Raw genomic sequence first — 18,608 nt, 5'->3', positions numbered from 1 at the left:
TTACTGCTGTAATTCTTAATTTGTTCTGCTTCATTTTTTTAACTTTTTAGGGGTTTGTCTAAAAAAAAAATCATTATTTTAAAAAAAAAATTATTTGAATAAGATACTTCAATTAGCTTATCAATAAAGCTATTGTGATAGTTGATAGAAAAAATAAACAGTGTTTTTTTATAAGCCAAACATAAATTAGCTTTATCTGAACAAGATTGAAGTCATTGTCTAACACTCAAGTTCACATTGTCTTACCATCATGTGTAAAGACATCGTTTGTGGAGATATCACCTGACGTAGTAACTCCATCATCTAAGGCTGCTAACAAAGACTTTTGTTGAAAGGTATTTAAAGAGACTTTCATTTTCAAGTTTGCGAAAAAATTTACACACAATTCGACCTCTCATTCTTCTCCTGTGTTTTATTTCAACTCAACACTTACAATGTGAAGTGCCCAACTTGGTGAAAGTAGGAATATGCATATATTAAAAGTGTGAGTATAAGTGGAGATTGTATATATATTCTCTTCAAAATGTATACATAAAGAGTGAAAAAATTCTCTCTGAGAAATCTCCTCTTCAGAACCAGGTACAACAGGAACAAAACCCCTTCCACCAAAAACAGGTCTCATAAACTTATCATCAAATTTCCTCCAAAAGTAGTGAACTGTTGTACCGGGATGACGTATTAGCAAACTCAGGCTACTTCGCCTGTGTGATCGCTGATCGTTGCTTTGGTTAATCGAATCATTGTTTTCAAGGAATAGAAATCTCAGATCTTCTGGATTGTCAGTGGACTCAGAAATTGCTGGTTTTGAATGCCTTAGGTGCACTGCCTCAATCAGTGGCTTTGTTATGGAACCAAATACCTGTTACAATTTTTTGTTTGTTTGCAATGGAAGCTGCTATATTAGTATTCATTTATTTGATCCTGATACAACTTATCATCTACATCTATAGAAATATATGTAACTCACCACAGTGCTGAATAAGACTACTATTATAGTAGATGTGATCATTAATGCAGAGCCTTGAGCTGATGTTTTCTTGGATTCTCCAAACTGCATTTGAAAGCAGCACACATCAAATCATTAAGAGTCTGTTTGGTTTACGGTGCACTTCAACAAAAAGTGCATCGGGATGAGTTATTTTTCTGTTTTCATATTTTCTAACGGTAAACCAAACAAGCACTAAACCTCTGGGTTGTAACAATTTTCAGAAAACAATAAGCTTAAACTATGCACTTGCCTGGTTATAAGACAAGGCAATAGTCACTGCACCTCTCATTAGGCCTGCCCACCATATTATAAACTGAAATTTTTGAATTGTTTAGAAGAAATTCAGAGGTCAACGAAAAATGTCAAAAATTGAGGAATCATAAACCCACAACTATCACCTGCCTTCGAAACTCAATTTTGGTGCTCCCCCTTCCCTTGATGCAATTTGTAATGCTTGCAATAGGGAAAACAAAAGCTGCTCTTCCAATCAGCACTAACACAATCAATGTTGAACTAACAGCAACAGAAGTTCCTATGCTGCTCTAACATGGCAATGTGTTAAGAAAGAAATTAGCATACAGTTGGTTTGTGGTTTCCTTGTTTGAAAGAATTGGAACTTTATGAATTCAACATGTAGTTGCATTAGTGGTGAAGATACTGTACAAAACAATTTCAACTGGTAATTAGCTCATGCTATGTAAAATAGAGAAGTTTCTATCTACCTGGCTTTGCTTGTTTTCCATTTGTCAATGTCTAAAGCATCCATGCCAACATACAGAAATATAAAGGTTTCAGCAATGAATGAGATAGTTGCAAAGGCATGCCTGAAATCGTGAAAGTATTTTGCAAAGTGAGATTCTATGTAATTAATTTGTTCAATTAAAATTTCCTCTACTTCTATACAAATCTATGTCAACTTTGTTGAGACACTTCTCATCTCTCAATCTCTCTGCTGGTTTCGAATCGAGGATCGAAATGGTGAGACACATTCTCCATACCAACAGACCACTCAGGAAACAGACAAATTAATGTCAACTTTAATTGCAAGAAGCATAAAAAAAATGAAGTTTAGATTGCTGATTGGTAAATACCATTAGAGAGAGAGAGAGAGAGAGAGAGAGAAATCCTGTAGAATGAAATGGTTTCACTAAATTTTATGAAGTAATTGTCATTGCATTCACATCTTAACCGATTGATTAACATTAATATATACTAATCTTACACAGCTAAAAAGTTAAAGATCATGTCCTTACTTGGTTGTTGTCCTTGAGCTTCCTGTAACGTTGTGCCATGTGTAGTGTGACATAACAATGCCACAGATGAAAATAGTCAGAATCCCACTGAGGTTCAGAAGCTGCAAAAGCAGCACAAATAGAGTGAATTAAATTAACATGACACTCTTTTCTACTGAGGAATTTTTGCATTCTGGATGGAACTATCCCTCCTATACAAGAAAACTCTTTTTGAAATCAATTTGCTCCATTGTTTTTGCCTTGTATGTCTTAATTCAGTTTTCTTCAGCACTCCCTATGGAATGTTGTGAAGAGCGTGAAGGTTGGAAGTTGGAAATAACTACTTAAGCAATTTTAGCCACCATAACTTCCTCTTTAGAATGATAAAAAAAAAATTGCATATAATGATTTGTACCTCATCGATCATGTATGACAAGTATGCCATCAACATCATAAGTGCAACTTCACGATCTGTGGAGTGCCTGCAATTGAAAAAAAAACTACTCAGGTTACGCGACATCCAGCAGGCATTAAACTGTTAAATTATTCTATTAACTAGATAGGAGGCCTTTTAACACTTCAGAAAGATATCTCTTTGATAAATATATCCATATGAACTTGTAAGAGCAAAGGAAACCCATACCTTCCGAAGTAAAGTGTTTTAATTATATAAGCACTTAAAAGACCAACCTGAAAACATCATCATGCAGTAAGTCAGAATAGAACTGGATCTCCAATCCCAAGAATCAGAAAATTGGTTTGCGAGCGAGTCATAGATGCATTAATTGCACTATAATTCTGTGTCCATCTATGCAGTTCTTTAATGAAGAAAAAACTATATTCAGATTGTATGTTAAAGCAGCATGTGCATATGCAAAACAACTCAAGCTAAACTCACTCCTGTGCCAAGGGCAGTACTAGTGAAAAAGAGGTAAAGGAAGGTCCCCAATAATTTCAAGGCTGTAATAGCATTGATGGTGCTGAAGTCAAGTGATTGGACTTAATTGAAAAGAACAATAGACATAGCATCATTCACTACTCCCTCTCCAAATACAATGCTGTAAAGCAAAGGCGTTTCATCTTGGCTCAGAACCTTCACCAGAAAAACTAAGCATTAAATTATCATGTATAAATTTTGACATACAAATTTGTATTAAGCTAAAGGTCATACATATACCTGCAATGTACAGACTGAGTCAGTTGCTGATAATATGGCACCAATGGCTTCATATGCATTGTGCAGGAACAATCAGAATAGAAGAACAAATTATGACTAGATTAATGCGTTTGAAAATCATTCTATAATTTATTGTAAAATCAAAATCAATTCTGGGGAGAAATTTCTAAGTAGCTTCTGGATGTCAGAATTGATTCTGAGGAAAAATAAGCAGATCCAAATATGTTGTGAGAGAGAGCGGGGATGAGATTGCTTTTAAACAAAAACTTTTTCTTACCTAGGTGATCTTTTATGCCCAGGTCAGCTATGCCAATCCTAGTCATGAGCAGAAAGGCACCTAGAGAAAAGTTGCAGAAATAGATATATTAAGTCTGTTCATTCCACATGAATTGAGTAATTGACAATCAAACCAACTGTTCATAAATAAGAATCAGAAGGATATAAAAAAGGTTTTAAACTCAAAAGGGTTACCAGAGAATGCAGATCTTACCAGCTGATATGAGACAGAATGAAATAACAGTTCCCAGGACCCCAAACAGCAGTATAGTTGTGAAATTCTTAAAGAACTGTTTCTTCTTGACTTGGAAACTGACATGCCATTTGAAATAATATGAAACAAACAAAATGTCCTAATTAATACAGAAACAATAGAAGAGTGTATATGGTCCATGTTTGGGAGCTTAGAATCAATTTTCATTTATCATAATCACTTTTAGGCGCTTATAAATTGTGTCGAAAACCCCACTAAAATCATGTATTTATGAAATCACGTGCAACTGAAGCAACTGTAAGTTTCTTTTAGCATACTAAAATCTGATTCTCATGGGCTGAACGCCAGACCAAATATACGATAGATGTTTGGCTATCGACTTATAGAATTGTTTTTAGTCCCAAAATCTTCACGGAGAAGATAAAGAGAACATCTTATGCGGTGGACATAATCAATTGTGTGATTTCATAATTGGATTTCACAATATTACGCTACAGGAATAACTTTTCCATAGACATATCCAAACATAAGTTACTCAACTTTCAACTCCCTTTTACATAAATCAATTTTACCAAAATCAATTTTGACATCCAGGCGCGCACAAAGTTGATAATCATACTCACCCAGCATTGAAAATGATGGGAGGAAGCAAGTAAAGGAAGAACAAGTCTTCACTAAATGTTAGAATCTTGGTACTCTGGAACTTGGTCACCAGCAACACCACCACCCCAGAACACAACCCCTTCATTCATTTAACCAAGAAAAGCAAATTCACAACATAATGTAACATATTGAGATAGAAAGTCACATAGTTGTATGTGGAAACCAAAAGAATACCAGAAGGAGGGCAGTGATGGATTCATTGGCCCAACGGTTCTCTTCAAGAAGATGGCCAATGATGATGCAAGCGCAGAGGAGTGTGAAGAACACATGATGACCCGAGGTTTATTCTATGTTTGTCGAGTCCTTCTTGTTTCTTTCTTCTTCCTTTTTGAGTCTTTTATTGAGTTTTAAGTCAAGTTAAGTCCATTTTTAGTTCATATTTGCATCTGAGTAGTTTAGGTGTTTTTAATTTGTTTAGATGATCTTTTAATTAGTTTTTATCGAGGTTTAAGTCCTAAGGTCAGGTTTGATTTAGAGTCTTGAGAGAATATGAGAGTTGATTGCATATTAGAAGTTTTATTTGATGAATTGAATGAAAGATTTCTGAATTATTGTGATTAAATGAGTGTTTCCATGAGTTACATTGGGGAAATGATGGTTTTTGAGATTCTGTGAAGGTTTCAGGTGATTTTGATGGCCAATGATGATGGTTGAAGGCAAAGTAATGAGCCATGATGATAGTTGAAGTGAGAGTTACAAAATTGAAGAAAAATCAGATGAGCCACGCATGTGCGCCATGTATCCCACGCACATGCGTGGAGCTACTGTTGGAAAACCTGATGCCCACGCATGTGCGCCGTCTGATCTACGCACATGCGTGGTGGCAAAATCTGATGCTGCGAATTGTGCGATTTTGAGCGTTTTGCCCACGCGGCCACGCACATGCGTGGATTACCGCTGGAAACTCTATAAATAGGGATTTTGTTATTTCTTTTAGGTATCTTGTAACTTTTTGAACAAAACTTAGAGGTTTAGGTTCTTGGAGCTTGTGGGAGGCTTCTTGGCCCTCTTCTTTCAGGTTTTTATTCCTTTAGTTTGCATTATGAATTCCCTAGCCCTGCTTGGCTAGTTTCTCTTTGTACTTTGGGTGAAGTGAACCTTAGTTCTGATTATGGTTTAAACTTCTTATTTTCTTATATGAATAAAGTTTCTTTTCCATGTAACTTTTCTCTGAATCAATATTCTCTTGAGTGCACACAAGTGTTTTGCTTTCTTCTTGCACAACGGGAGTTGGTGAGAATTAAGGGACTTGGGATTAGATTGATTTGTTTGCTATCACTTAGGAATAAGGGTAGAAACTTATTGTGTTGGCCTGAACTTATAAACTTCATTCTTCAATTGAATTGACTAGGCACTAAGGAATTAGGTTTGGCAATTGAAATTGAATGATTTACTTGATTAAGGAATTAACAAGTAGAGGTAGAGGCTACATCACCATGGATAAGGATTCTAAACTTCATATAAGAACTTGATTTGAGAACCATAATTGGACTAAGTGGAGCTGTGTCCAGGGTACTTTTTTATCTGAATTATAATTCTTGCTCTTCATCACAAGTGTGTTAAACACAACAAACCCTCAAACTTATATTGCTTTCTTTTTCACATTCTGAACACAAAACTCTTAGAAGCAATTGATGGACAACTATCCCTGTGGTTCGACAATCTTTTGTATTACTTCGATCAATCCGTACACTTGCGGAATTGCTATCAACACGCAGAGCGCAACAACGGTGCTTGTGCTGAGATAGGAAGTTGAAAAAGAAAGCAGTGATAACAAAGCCATTTTGAGCATTCAAGTTGAGTGCTTCCCTTTCTTATGGTGCAGGTGATTACTGAGGAAACATGCTCAGGATTTGACTTTCACGATGAAATGGAGGTGGAGTAAGTTATAAATAATGTTGGTTTGGTGGTTGTATCAGCTAACATAACTATCAGACACATTCGAGATCTATTACAATGCAGAGGACTGGACATAGAGAAAGAAACATGGACAAGGGATGCTGAACGTGACAACCAACCACCAGTCAATGTTTTTTTTTTTGTTGACTTATTTCTCAATATGAAGAGGAACCTAACATTCATCCTGGTGTAAACTAACTGTGTTTGTATCTCATTTTCTTAATGTAACGTTATAGTAGTTCATATTGGCTCTTGTAATAATTCTATAATTGACTATAAATCCAAAATCAATTATGGAGAGAAGCTTCTTCTCTGAGCAGCTTCTGAGTATCTCAAAAATAGTTTGATTTTGTGGTTTTGATAGTGTAACCAGTTTTCACTATTGCTAGGTGGTTGACTGCTAAGGCAGTTTTAAGGTCTGACCGAACTGGTCTGTGTTCACTTTTTAATTCCACTTGCACCAAGCGAGAAATCGGAAGAAAATAGAGATAGGAAGAAAATTTGGCGGAAATGAGTCGGAAGAGAAAGCGGAGTGTAATTGTATCACAACTCAATCAGCATTTGGATGGTATGGTTAAACCAGTTTATAGAACACTGATCAAGAGTGGAACAGAACACATCATTCAGTCTTGTACTCTAGTGTATATTTTGAAAGTAAAAAATATACCTGAAATGTCACACATTTTTCTGTGATATGTTCATTTTGAAAAACAATAACCTGACTTAAACATGCTCTAAATTGATTACCGTAGCTGTGTTAATAGTTTATATTTAGATATATTTATCAAAAATGTAATCTCTTCAGTATAATGTCATGGAATTCAGTCATAAAGTCATTGATTATGTCTACGGCAAAACGAGGACTAACAGTATCACCCCAGAATTTTGGAGCTATAAACGAGTACAAAATAAACACCAATATGTAATTTCGGGCCAGCCATTCTTGCTTCATGCTCATTGGCAGAACCTTGGAAGGTTTAAGCAGTTTTACTGTCATAATTGGTTTGATTCCAATTGAAGAAAAATGAACTATTTGCCCAAACTAATCAAACCCCATTCAATCTAACCAGATGAAAACCCCCTACATCAACAAAAGAAGTGATAAAAGAGGAAGGTAAAAGTTCTGACTTATGTTACAGGATTTGTAATGAGACACAACCAGAGTGAACTTCTCTTTTAAAGACCAATACCTGAGAGAATCATACCTCAGTAACTCATAAAAATAACAAATGAATTTTATCCGGGAAGATGTCAATACTAAGAGCAAAACTTCAGTAGCATTTAAATAGTAGATGCCATTAGCTTCATGACATTCAACAGTATATAAATTTCAAGTCCAACGCATTGTGAACTGCTATTCAGCTTGCACTGGCTGCTGAGCACACAGGGAGCCGTATGTCAAGATTACAGTAATCCAGGAGGTCACAATAGAGAGAAGCTACAAATCAGAAAGAAATCATAAATAAGAAATTAAGCTAGAAATAGTGATACTCAGTGCATGTTTGTAAATCATTCTTCAACTCATTCTAAAGCCAAAATCAGTTATATGGAGAAGCTTATGTGACTGTGAGTAGCTTCTGGGTGCCAGAATTAATTCTGAGGAAAGAAAAACTTATCCAAACATGCCATCAATTGATAGAGTAGTACAAGACTCTTGTGATTAACTATTTTCTTGTTATTAACTGTTTACCAAATCAATGGCCTACATAGCCAGTTGTAATTTTCTTTATAATACTACAACATTCTCAGATCTCAGCAGCAGGATTCGACATTGCTTTACCCCCAGGCTTCATCTTCAAACTCAAATTTAGAGTATGAATAAGTTAGGCAAATAAATGTTTTACTTTCTTTGCACTAAGAAACATTTTGGATATAATATAAAAATCCAGTAATTCAGTAACACATACACACTACAAAAATATATCATTTCATCACCACAAAGTACAGAGAGAAAAAACTGATCCTCAATTCTGCACAAAGTTTAGATGCAAAATTCAATTTAAAATAGCAAACAATATTACTCTACTAAGAAATGTCGAAACCAAATTAGTGATTTAGTGTCACAAAAGCATTGGAATTATGAGATGACTTACCCAGTTAAAAAAATACAGCACATGGCTACAGAATTTTCAATGATACAGCAGCAGAACGAAGTCTTACACCGTCTACGTCCCACTTGGACTGTGATGCAGTTGCTCCAGCGATAATTGCCTGTCGAATATAAGAAACAGATATTTTACTATTCTGTAATTTATCTTGTTGAAATTTGAAAATATATTAGTGATTGGCCAGAAATTATGAAAGTCTACTTTCTTTGGTACTGATCAACTAGCAAAAGTTGATGGCCTATGATATATTCCTGGCATAGCATACTGCAGCTCATATGGATGAGTTATTTATATCTGAAAACGTAAATACAAGTAGCAACAAACCTTTCCACCGCTGACACCTGCCATCAATGCTATGTGCAGTTGATCATTACCAAACTCATAGAAATAGTAATTCCTGAAATTAGAAAAGCCCATACTTCAATGCTGTTGCATTTTGAGTATCCTAGCATCTGGGGAAAGTATATCCTTTAATGCTGTTTATTTATAGGCCTTTCTTTCTAATATCAACGAACTCGAAAATGAACAAGTATATATTAAAGGTATCAAATTTGCAAAGTATGAGATTGAGAATTCCACCTTTGGAAATGGCTTTGACATGAAACAATAATTATTTGAAACTTCGTATTTTTCGGGGGCGATCCATGTTACCGTAGCAATTAGTGGGTGTAATACCATAGATGCACCTAGTTATGTGATTCTAGTAGGATAGGGCTCTCCATGAGATGGAGAGCGGTCAATGCATGGAGATGGTCATCGATAAGATAGAGCTACCCCTAAATGAGATGATACAATATAATTGACACGAATTTGAGAGGAAATGACTATATGTTAGATGAAACTTCCCCTAAGGGAGAGGCCAACATTATTAGGAGAGGGTTATCACTAAGATGAAGTCACCTTAGATTTTGGTTCTCTTATATGCGATCCTTATTGTAATTAAATTTTCAGATTTCCTATGCTCTTTCATTTGATATATTTTATCTGATTCTACTTCCATTCTTATCTCTTTAACTTGCTTGGTGTTATTACAAGTATCATTATTTTCAACTTCAATATGCTAAACTAGCAAATTTATGACTTTTATGCACATACTTTATTTAGACTATTTGGATCAATTGTATTCAGTGCTCTAGCATGTCTGTCACTAAGTTTTGAAAGAATTATCATCGTGTCTTGTTGGTCTCCCCTTTTACTTACGCTCTTGCTGAGTCTATATGACTTAACCTTTTATTCATTTTTCAACTTCGGCGTCACTTTCTTTTGGGTAGGCCTCCTTGTTTTGGTATCCCTTTTGATGTTGTTATGAATATATTTACATTCTACAGCTACAAGGAGGCTAGTGTCAAATTTCTTTTGGCTTCTGTTGAACATTTGACAGGTGTTTATTATTTTGGGATGATGGACAAATTTGAATGCGTAGTTAGTTGGGAGAATTATTATGTGATGGTTGCTAAATTTGCTAAGCTAGATAGTGTACATGTTTAGTCTATGTGCTAGTCATGACTTGAGTTTAGAGTCGTGACTCATGATACCTATATAGTTCCAGTCAGTTGAAAATGAGCTTACCTAAAACCATCAACTTCCTTAACTTTTATTGCTCTTGCAGAGTACAGTGATGCCTCTCCTGCATGTACATTGTGGGAAGAATAAGATACTGAAATCAAGAAATACTACTAAACAGAAAGAGCAATGAAGTAATCATATCATCTACAGAATAAAATGTTGGGAAATACTGACAATCTATAGTCTATACCATAAAGTTAACTTCTTTGAGAACCGACAAAAACATGCAGAAGTTAGAACTAAATAGCACCTGGCACAAATATTTTTGCTGCTTCCCTCAAGGAGCCTAAATCAGTTATATCCTTAGCCTGCTCCAATCAATGAAGAATATATAAGTTCCACGAGTTTATATGAAATGTCAAGACTAGGAAAGACATAAAAAGCACCAGATGGCAAACAATTGGGGAAGACAGAAAATATGCAATACAAAATATAAGGTCAAGCTGCAGACACACCATATTGACTAGGACAAGGGTTTCTGATGTACAAATAGCTAATATATCTATATCTAACTATATAAAGCTCTTGATTATCTGATTACCTCTAAGAAGGTGATTTTAAGTTGATTAGTTGGCTTAGTAACCACACTCAGAACCTCATTCCTGTTTCAAACATAAACAAGATGCTTATTTTTTCTTATAAACATAGATGTAAGTGCAGAGTAAGAAACTTGGGTGTAGGGAGTTTGAAGCTAAAATTACCTATCGGAAGATGCAAACTGTGCCGCAAAAGGCGGTGTCTTTGCCCTGTCCCCATAAAGAGTCAGTCCAGCATTCAAATCCTACAAGCAATGGAAAACCAGCTCATTCAACAGAAAATTTCATAACTTTGCAATGATACTATTGTTAAGCTGCCTGGAAATTGAGTTGCAATGGTTCATCATCTCAATTAACTCCATTTAACCAACTAATAGCATGTTTGGATCACCTTCTCTTTCCTCAAATTTAATTCTAAAACCCAGAAGCTACTCACAGAAACTTCGCCCCAAAATAGATTTTAGCTCGAGAATCAATTATAGAATGATTTCCAAATATGCACAGCTCCCTATTACAACTAACTCCAACTAACCCCAACTTAAATTAACTGAATTAAAAATTCATCACAAATTTAAAAGTTTCCAAACACATTTCACAAATTACTTTTTAACTGCAATTTTCTAAATTACAATATAGAAACTTGAACAGAAAAAAAAATACAAAACAACTAGTAAGTGCATTTTCTTACTTCAGGTTCTGTGATATCTTCAAACTCTGGTGGGACTCGAATAGCAAAGCCATCACCGGAGAACTGGTACCAAGACTTGGTGTTTTCAATGCTAGAGAGAAGCGATTTGGACGGTGGATTTTGAGGTGAAGATAAGGCAGCTGGGAGTTGAGGACTGAGACCAATGGTAACGCAGAGCAGAGAAGTTTGGAGAAGGAGGTTGCGTTTGGAAGTGAGGTTGGTGGCACAAGTTATGGGTTTTGAGGTGATGGAGAAGAAGGGTTTAGGATTGGAAATGGCAAGGTTGGATAAAAGAATGGCCATGAAAGGCAGAGCATGGATATAGTTATTAAAGGAGGGACATCATTAAGGATAAATTTCTGGTACAGAGGAAAAAGAGAAGCTCAACCACCATGAAGGGGCACTTGAGGTCATTTCTATAGTAGAATACTAGAATGTTTTAACATCTTTTGGATCATGTTTCTTTTATTTGGAATGAACTATGAAACTCATAAGTTAATTTCACAAGTGCTTCTTAATCATCAGTTTAATTTTCGGGTGGTGGTATGAAGAAGCATTCGTTGGGATTGACATACTCACTAAACGTGATTTTCGAAACTCGAGGGATTAGTCTCATGATTGTGGTCGTGGAAATAGCTCGGAAAACAAAAAAAAAATGTTTGTCATCTGAGTATTAAATATGTTTTTATCTAAAAAATGTACCCCACACATTGAAATAGTTATTTCGAGAGTCTAGAGTATTCTCACACCCGATAGGTGAGAGACTAATCTCTCGAGATATAGTTGAGAGACTAATCTTTCGAAGTACTATCATACATTAAAGTGGGAGACGACCTCGAACAGTGTTTTTTAATACACATTGATCTAGGGATCGAATCTGACTCTACATACTTAAGAAACTTGAGCTTCTTCTACTCGAACCAACACATTTTTGGTATTGAAATAGTTATGTTAGAAGTGATCTATCACTTCAATTTCACGGTTATTTTTCTACCTCATATAATTTTTGAAATTATTGAGACTATCTTTTACTCATCCACTAACCTCATGGTTGATTGGATCAATAAAATCATTTATAAGAAATAAATAAAAGGTTATGATTCTATAGATCACCTATGATGATGTTAAATCATTTTCGAGGTGGGTGATTTAGACAATCCAGTTAATTTTTCATCAATTGAATTAATTGATAATTATTTTATATACTTTTACTTAAAATTTACCAATTAAAATAATAAAATCTAAAAAAAATTATTTCATAAATTATTAATTTTTGTAAAAAGAAAATACCAAATTTACATTTTGAATATTTTAAACTATTTCATTTCCTGTAAACTAGTATTGGGTTATGTCATTTTAAATGTTGATGAAGCATTTAGTGCAATTAGCCGAGAAATAGGCATGGGAGGTTTGATTCGAGAGGGTAATAGAGCTTGGAAGTGCGGGTTTTATGCCGATGTTAGGGGAGGTGATTTAGTATGTGCAGAAATTGGTGTTTAAGACATGGTCTCAGTTTTATTATGGTATGTGAACAATAGAAAATATGTGCATGAAACAGATTGCTTAGAGATGGTTGATTATGTAGCTAATGATTCTTTAAGGTTCCATACATATGCTATGCTAAGGGTCTTCTTAAGATTCATCAGATTTTGACTCGTAGTTGGAAAGTTTGTCTTCGCCATGTTCCTAAAGAAGCTCCTCTACAAATTGTCTTGTTGGAATTAGTTCGACTTTGCAGTGTGACATCACTATATTTGATACTTCTTCACATATGATTTAACCCTTCTTAGCAAGAGATGTGTTAGGCACTTAGGCTCGTAGTTGTCCGATTATTTTCCATTAGAAAAAACTAACATGAAATTTAAAATATTCAAACACAAAATAAATATTAAAAAAAAACAACAATTGAGAGAGTGAAAAAAATGTTTAAAACTTATAATAGATTTAAATTTCTCAGTGCAAATTAATGGACTAAATGTACAATTAAATATTTTGTTGGTACAATAAATTATTTATTTGTATTTATGATAAATAGTTTCAGTTCAGAGAAAATTAATTTATATTTTTGTTCTGTGGACTAAAAACATACATTATCCTCTTTGAAACACAGACAACCAATGGAGACCACCCAAAATGTGAACCAAATCAAAGCTCAGAGAGTGATGTGGAAGAGAAGAAGAAGAAGAAGAAGAAGAAGAAACACTCTGCAGAAGTTGAATCCTTCCCAATCTTCTTCCTCATGGGAACCATTTTTCCTCCTCACATGACTCTCCCTCCACTCTCCAGCATCAAACCTTCACCCACAAGACTCCTCTTATCTCCTCCCTCTCCCTTACCCAAGTCCAATTCTCTCTTCTGCTCCAGACCCATTATTTCCAGCCTCAGAAAGAATCAAACTTTATCTCTTAAACCTTCATTGGCTTCCTCAGGCACAAGCTGGCTGAGTCATGCTCAACAGGGTCTTGCAGCTTTGGCTATCACCTTGGCACTGAATTTCAGCCCAATCTTCCTCAGTGGCAATGCTCTGGCTTCTGAGTTTGATGTTCTCAACGAGGTTCCAGCCAAGGATTCTTATGTGGTTGATGATGCAGGAGTGCTTAGTCGGGTCACTAGGTCTGATTTGAAGGGACTATTGTCTGATTTGGAGTCGAGGAAGAAATTTCACATCAATTTTATCACAGTTCGAAAACTCACGGTTAGTTAGTTAGTTGCACAACCATTAAGTAAATGTTTGGAAATTCTTCTATAATTGATTCTAAAGTCAGAATCAATTCTGGGTAGAAGCTTATGTGATTAGCTTGTGGCTTTCAGAATTGATTATGCTGAAAAAAAGCTAATTCAAACCTGCTATAACTTTTTTAAATGCCAACATTAGAAGAACATGGAGGAGCAATAGACAAACTCTCACCATTGTGCGTGTGTTTGGAAACTAGTTATGCTTTTTCATTTGGAAGAGAAGTGATTCTAAAATCAAAATCAATTCTAGGGGAGAAACTTTTGTGAATAGCTTTTGAGTGTCACTATTGATTTTGAGGGAAGGGAAGTTCATTTCAACATGTTATAGGAGTTGCTTTTGTGAGAGGAGAAGTGATTTTGGCAAGATTAGAAGTGAATACAAACATGCTGATTATGTGCTATGTTTCAAACATGCTGCTTGTGTTGTGCACCCTTGTCCATGGAGAAACAAAATGCTAAATATTTAGATGATTGTGTGATGTGGTTATGCAGAGCAAAGCTGATGCTTTTGAGTATGCTGACCAAGTTTTGGAGCGATGGTATCCTTCTGTAGAAGAGGGTAATGACAAGGGTATTGTGGTTCTTGTCACCAGTCAGAAAGAAGGAGCGGTCACCGGTGGCCCGGCTTTTGTCCAAGCAGTGGGAGAAAATATTCTTGATGCCACTGTCGCAGAGAACCTTCCAGGTACTTCCTAAAGTTTGATCTATCCATTTATGGTTTCATTGGTGAGTATGGCTGGCAAATATGAATTGTTGATTATCATCTGTTGATGAAAATGAATATGGCCATATATGACATGATCTGGGTTTGAATTTGATAGATGATGAATGAGAATTTTGATTTAAAGATCTTTCATACATGTATCAGTTTAGTCCTTATCAGTTTGGTTTATGTTTATGCTAAAAACATCACCTGTCGTTAACTAAGGCCTAAACTAGCTAAATTCTGAAAAAGTGGAGAAGCTCAAATTTCGAATTCATGTCTCCACCTAGTTCTAATCTTTCGTTCAGTATAATACCTCATTTTTAAAGGCATTTTGAAATCATGAAGTTAACTATAGGGGATGTTTCTAGATCTAAAAACGTTCACCCAATATGATGGGCACTTGAAGTGTATGTTTGGAAACCTTTCTTCAATTGATTCTGAATCCATAATTAGTTCTAGGAAAAAGCTTTAATGAGTAGCTTTTGTCTTTCAGAACAGAATTGATTCTGATGAAAGAGAAGCTGATCCAAAGTCTTAACATGTTATAAGTCGTCTGGGTTCTGTCTTGTTACCATTAACTTCAATACAGTTTTACTCATTTGAGTGGATGGATACTATTGATAGTTTGCTAGTTTGTAATATAAAACTTGTCAAACTTCTGAAGCCTTGATAAAAAAGGAGCTGCCATAATCATTTCTTAAGGTTTACAGAACTACCTATGTCTGGTTTTTATATGCAGTATTGGCTACGGATGAGAAGTACAACGAAGCTGTTCTAAGCACTGCTAAACGGCTAGTTGCAGCCATTGACGGGCTTCCAGATCCTGGTGGTCCCCAAGTTAAAGACAACAAACGTGAGTCTAACTTCAGAACCAAGGAAGAGACAGAACAGAAGCGTGGACAATTCTCTCTTGTAGTTGGAGGTTTGTTGGTCGTCGCATTTGTTGTTCCTATGTTACAATACTATGCTTATGTAGCCAAAAAATAAGAAAAGAGTTATCTAACTAGATCTGTCTTCCAAATTATCACTCTTTAAATTCAGATGCATAATGTGGAGTTGTAACCATGCTCATGTTACAATTGAGTATGAGAAAAGTGAACAATAAGATCATAGTTTTGGCTTGTATATGTAATTCCAAAATATGTGCATTGGGCTATTTTCATGTGCATCATTATATTGATATGAAAAATAATTACATCTCATCTTGAAGGAAATGCTCAAGAGTAAAACTAATGCCTTTCAAGGACTTGGAGAATTTGAGAAGGTTGGGACTTCCCATTCCTAAATTCATCTTCTCATTCCTAAATACACAAGGAGAAAAACTAATGCCTTTCAAGGACTTGGAGAATTTGAAAAGGTTGGGACTTCCCATTCCTAAATTCATCTTGTCATTCCTAAATGCAGAAGGAGAAAAACTAATGCCTTTCAAGGCCTTGGAAAATTTGAGAAGGTTAGGACTTCCAATTCCTAAATTCATCTTCTTCCCTATAGAGAATTTCATCTTCCGTGTAGAGAATTTCCAAACTGGCAAGCAGCACGATTTACCTTGTTTGTTACTACCCTTCTTTGTGTTTCTTTCCTCCTCGTAAAATGTTTCCCAAAGCATATCCATTCCGTCTTCACTTCCATTGTTCTCTTCTTCCTCTTCTTTGTTGTTGAATATATCCCAGAGCATTTTCATTCCTTCACTTCCATTGTGATTCCAAAGCATATCCAATGCTCCTTCACTTTCATCATCTGCATTGTGCCGTTTGCAGGACAAGGTCCTCCTCCACTCATTTTCCGCCCTCCGTGAACCAAAACTTCCAAGATTACAACAAAGTGCTTGATTATTCCCTATACCTTTTCCACTCCCAACCTGCACTTGTGCACCTAAAGCATCTTCTCTACTCGCTTTATTAGCATAAATGTCCCTATTACCCATCCCTTTGTAACCACTTCTCAAGGGCCATTTTTCTTCAACTTTATTGGATTCAGCAGCATCTAGTTTCTCGGCTTCTTTGTCTTCCATTTGAACTTCTGCAGCAGCATCTAGTGCATTGGCTTCTTTGTCTTCCATTTGAACTTCCGCAGCAGCTTCCTCTATATCTGCATTCTCAACAACTGGGTTTTCATCAAAGTTAAAGTTTGGCTCTTCCACTGGGAAAAAATCTTCCCTTTCTTCTGAACAATCTTCTTCCGCCGACTCTGGCTCAAAAACTTCACAGATTGATTCACCAACAAGTCCGATTTCCTTGTGCAAGTCGGAGTCAGAACTACTAGTACTACACTTTTCAGTAGCAACAAGGAGAAGGGCTGTGGTGAATGTGATGAACAAGGGGGAGAGAAAAGAGAGGAGGTAATGGGAGAAGAAGATGAAGTAAGAAAAGTATTGAGGGTGAGAAAAAATGGTGAGGAAATAGGCAGAGATGAGATTAAATGATAACTCACTCATGCTTGTGTTGTGTTGGGGCCAAAGCAGAGGGAAACAGAAGTGAAGGTTTGGTTTAGTAGCAAACAACACAACTAGCAATGGTGTTTGTGATGATTTTGCTAGAGAAGAAAGTGTGGAACTGGAAGAGAGCACGGTGTGATTATATATAAGGAAGAGATTGGTGTTGATTGATGATGAATAGGGAACAATTGGATTTGTGAAGAAAAAACAAGTTTGGAAACTTTTCTCATTTACTGTCTATAAACAACAACCGCGTTACACACCTCCAATATTCCATTTTTGTTGTGCAGTCACCGGAATAACTTGGAGGATTAATCATGGGAGGATCATTGGTTCATTAATTTGGAGATTGATTTTATAATTTTTTTTTTTGCTTCATCGGAAAGGGATTTTATAAAATATTTTGAAGCTAAAAAGTGCACAATCAAATTGTCGGGTTTGGATCCTCTCCATCCATGTTCCCTCTATCCTCTCTCCATCCAAATCTGAGCCATTGATTTTGAAATTTAAAGGATTGGATTAATTTAAGAAGAGAGAGAAAACATGAATTAATCCTCACCTTTAAAATTTAAAATCGATGGCTCAGATTTTAGATGGAGAGGGATGGAGAGAAGTTGGATGGAGAGGATCCAAATCCCAAATTGTCCATCTTCTCTTCCGTTTGTAACCAAAATATTGTCCATCTTCATTAGTACATTAGACTTTAGAGGAGTGAATATGACACAATTTGATTGGCTTGTGATTGGGTATTTTTAGATTTTAATTTGTTTATAAAATTAATCCAACGGCCATGGATTGCTTAATCAGAATTGGCATTGCTTAATCAGAATTGTTTCAATCAGGATTCTTCTTTATTCCCTCTTCTATTTTTTTTTTCCAAATCATAGGCATCAGATATATTTCTTTCACATAACCTTTGTATAATAGATGGTCTGATTGATAAAAAAGTTTTGATATTTGAAATGGTAATACCTATTATAGTCTTTATGTATTTAATAAAAAGATTTTAAATTCATATTAGCTAACAGAGCTGTGTGTATGATGCTTAAAATAGACAAATATGGTAATAAGATTTTAAATTTGAATATTATTAATAATTTATTTTTCTTTCCTATTTTGTATGGAATTCTTTAATATATTTTTGCCAGCCTTTATTCTTTCATATTTTATTCCCTGCATTTAATAAAAGTTATATTTTTATCTTACAATGGAGAAAAAAAAGTTATATTTTTATAATTTTAGATTCAAATTGGTGGTGATTTTTTTCATTTAACTTATATTTGATTTGAATTTCATTTTGCCAAATTAGTAGTTTTTTTTCTTTTTTTGGAATTTTAAATGATTACGAGGAAACATGTGGCATATACCAAGGTTAAAAAAACTTG

At 35.3% G+C, this 18,608-nt stretch overlaps 3 protein-coding genes and 1 pseudogene across 4 annotated transcripts; 1 reads left to right on the top strand and 3 right to left on the bottom strand.

Annotated features, from left to right (window-relative positions):
* Positions 1 to 282: 282 nt before the first annotated feature.
* On the bottom strand, positions 283 to 4,775 carry LOC130720355 (sodium/hydrogen exchanger 1-like; annotated as a pseudogene).
* A 2,597-nt stretch (positions 4,776 to 7,372) lies between these two features.
* On the bottom strand, positions 7,373 to 11,783 carry LOC130720356 (uncharacterized). 2 transcript variants are annotated; one of them, XM_057570981.1, is made up of 8 exons: positions 11,348 to 11,782; positions 10,825 to 10,904; positions 10,665 to 10,725; positions 10,374 to 10,431; positions 10,127 to 10,184; positions 8,882 to 8,954; positions 8,543 to 8,660; positions 7,373 to 7,887 (listed from the first exon to the last, which is right to left on the bottom strand). In XM_057570981.1, exons 1-7 carry the CDS (start codon positions 11,648 to 11,650, stop codon positions 8,568 to 8,570), a joined length of 726 nt encoding a protein of 241 aa, XP_057426964.1. In that variant the 5' UTR covers positions 11,651 to 11,782; the 3' UTR covers positions 7,373 to 7,887; positions 8,543 to 8,567. The 2 variants fall into 2 exon arrangements, 1 of the variants encoding a protein (XP_057426964.1); XR_009013046.1 differs by lacking the exon at positions 8,882 to 8,954 and having other exon boundaries at positions 11,348 to 11,783.
* Positions 11,784 to 13,462: 1,679 nt separating this feature from the next.
* LOC130718445 (UPF0603 protein At1g54780, chloroplastic) lies at positions 13,463 to 15,945 on the top strand. Its single transcript, XM_057569037.1, has 3 exons — positions 13,463 to 14,042; positions 14,576 to 14,768; positions 15,529 to 15,945. Exons 1-3 carry the CDS (start codon positions 13,587 to 13,589, stop codon positions 15,774 to 15,776), a joined length of 897 nt encoding a protein of 298 aa, XP_057425020.1. The 5' UTR covers positions 13,463 to 13,586; the 3' UTR covers positions 15,777 to 15,945.
* Positions 15,946 to 15,981: 36 nt separating this feature from the next.
* LOC130719762 (uncharacterized) lies at positions 15,982 to 17,499 on the bottom strand. The gene has a single exon (XM_057570370.1). The coding sequence runs from the start codon at positions 17,221 to 17,223 to the stop codon at positions 15,982 to 15,984; it is 1,242 nt and encodes a 413-aa protein (XP_057426353.1). The 5' UTR covers positions 17,224 to 17,499.
* Positions 17,500 to 18,608: the final 1,109 nt, after the last annotated feature.

Source organism: Lotus japonicus, chromosome 5 (assembly GCF_012489685.1).
Source record: "Lotus japonicus ecotype B-129 chromosome 5, LjGifu_v1.2".
In the NCBI taxonomy this organism is placed as follows: Eukaryota; Viridiplantae; Streptophyta; class Magnoliopsida; order Fabales; family Fabaceae; genus Lotus; species Lotus japonicus.
Note: the sequence above shows the minus strand (reverse complement) of the source record. Positions and strands in the feature narration are given on the sequence as shown.

What these genes read in the sequence shown, in the direction of transcription:
- LOC130720356 (XM_057570981.1), bottom strand. Translation starts at nt 11,650, where the DNA reads ATGGCCATTCTTTTATCCAACCTTGCCATTTCCAATCCTAAACCCTTC. An exon ending in AAGGAAGTTGATGGTTTTAG is followed by an intron (nt 8,955 to 10,126) that starts GTAAGCTCATTT and finishes TTCTAATTTCAG; the next exon opens with GAATTACTATTTCTATGAGT. An exon ending in CAGGTGTCAGCGGTGGAAAG is followed by an intron (nt 8,661 to 8,881) that starts GTTTGTTGCTAC and finishes TATATTCGACAG; the next exon opens with GCAATTATCGCTGGAGCAAC.
- LOC130718445 (XM_057569037.1), top strand. Translation starts at nt 13,587, where the DNA reads ATGGGAACCATTTTTCCTCCTCACATGACTCTCCCTCCACTCTCCAGC. An exon ending in TCACAGTTCGAAAACTCACG is followed by an intron (nt 14,043 to 14,575) that starts GTTAGTTAGTTA and finishes GTGGTTATGCAG; the next exon opens with AGCAAAGCTGATGCTTTTGA. An exon ending in TGTCGCAGAGAACCTTCCAG is followed by an intron (nt 14,769 to 15,528) that starts GTACTTCCTAAA and finishes TTTTATATGCAG; the next exon opens with TATTGGCTACGGATGAGAAG.
- LOC130719762 (XM_057570370.1), bottom strand. Translation starts at nt 17,223, where the DNA reads ATGAGTGAGTTATCATTTAATCTCATCTCTGCCTATTTCCTCACCATT.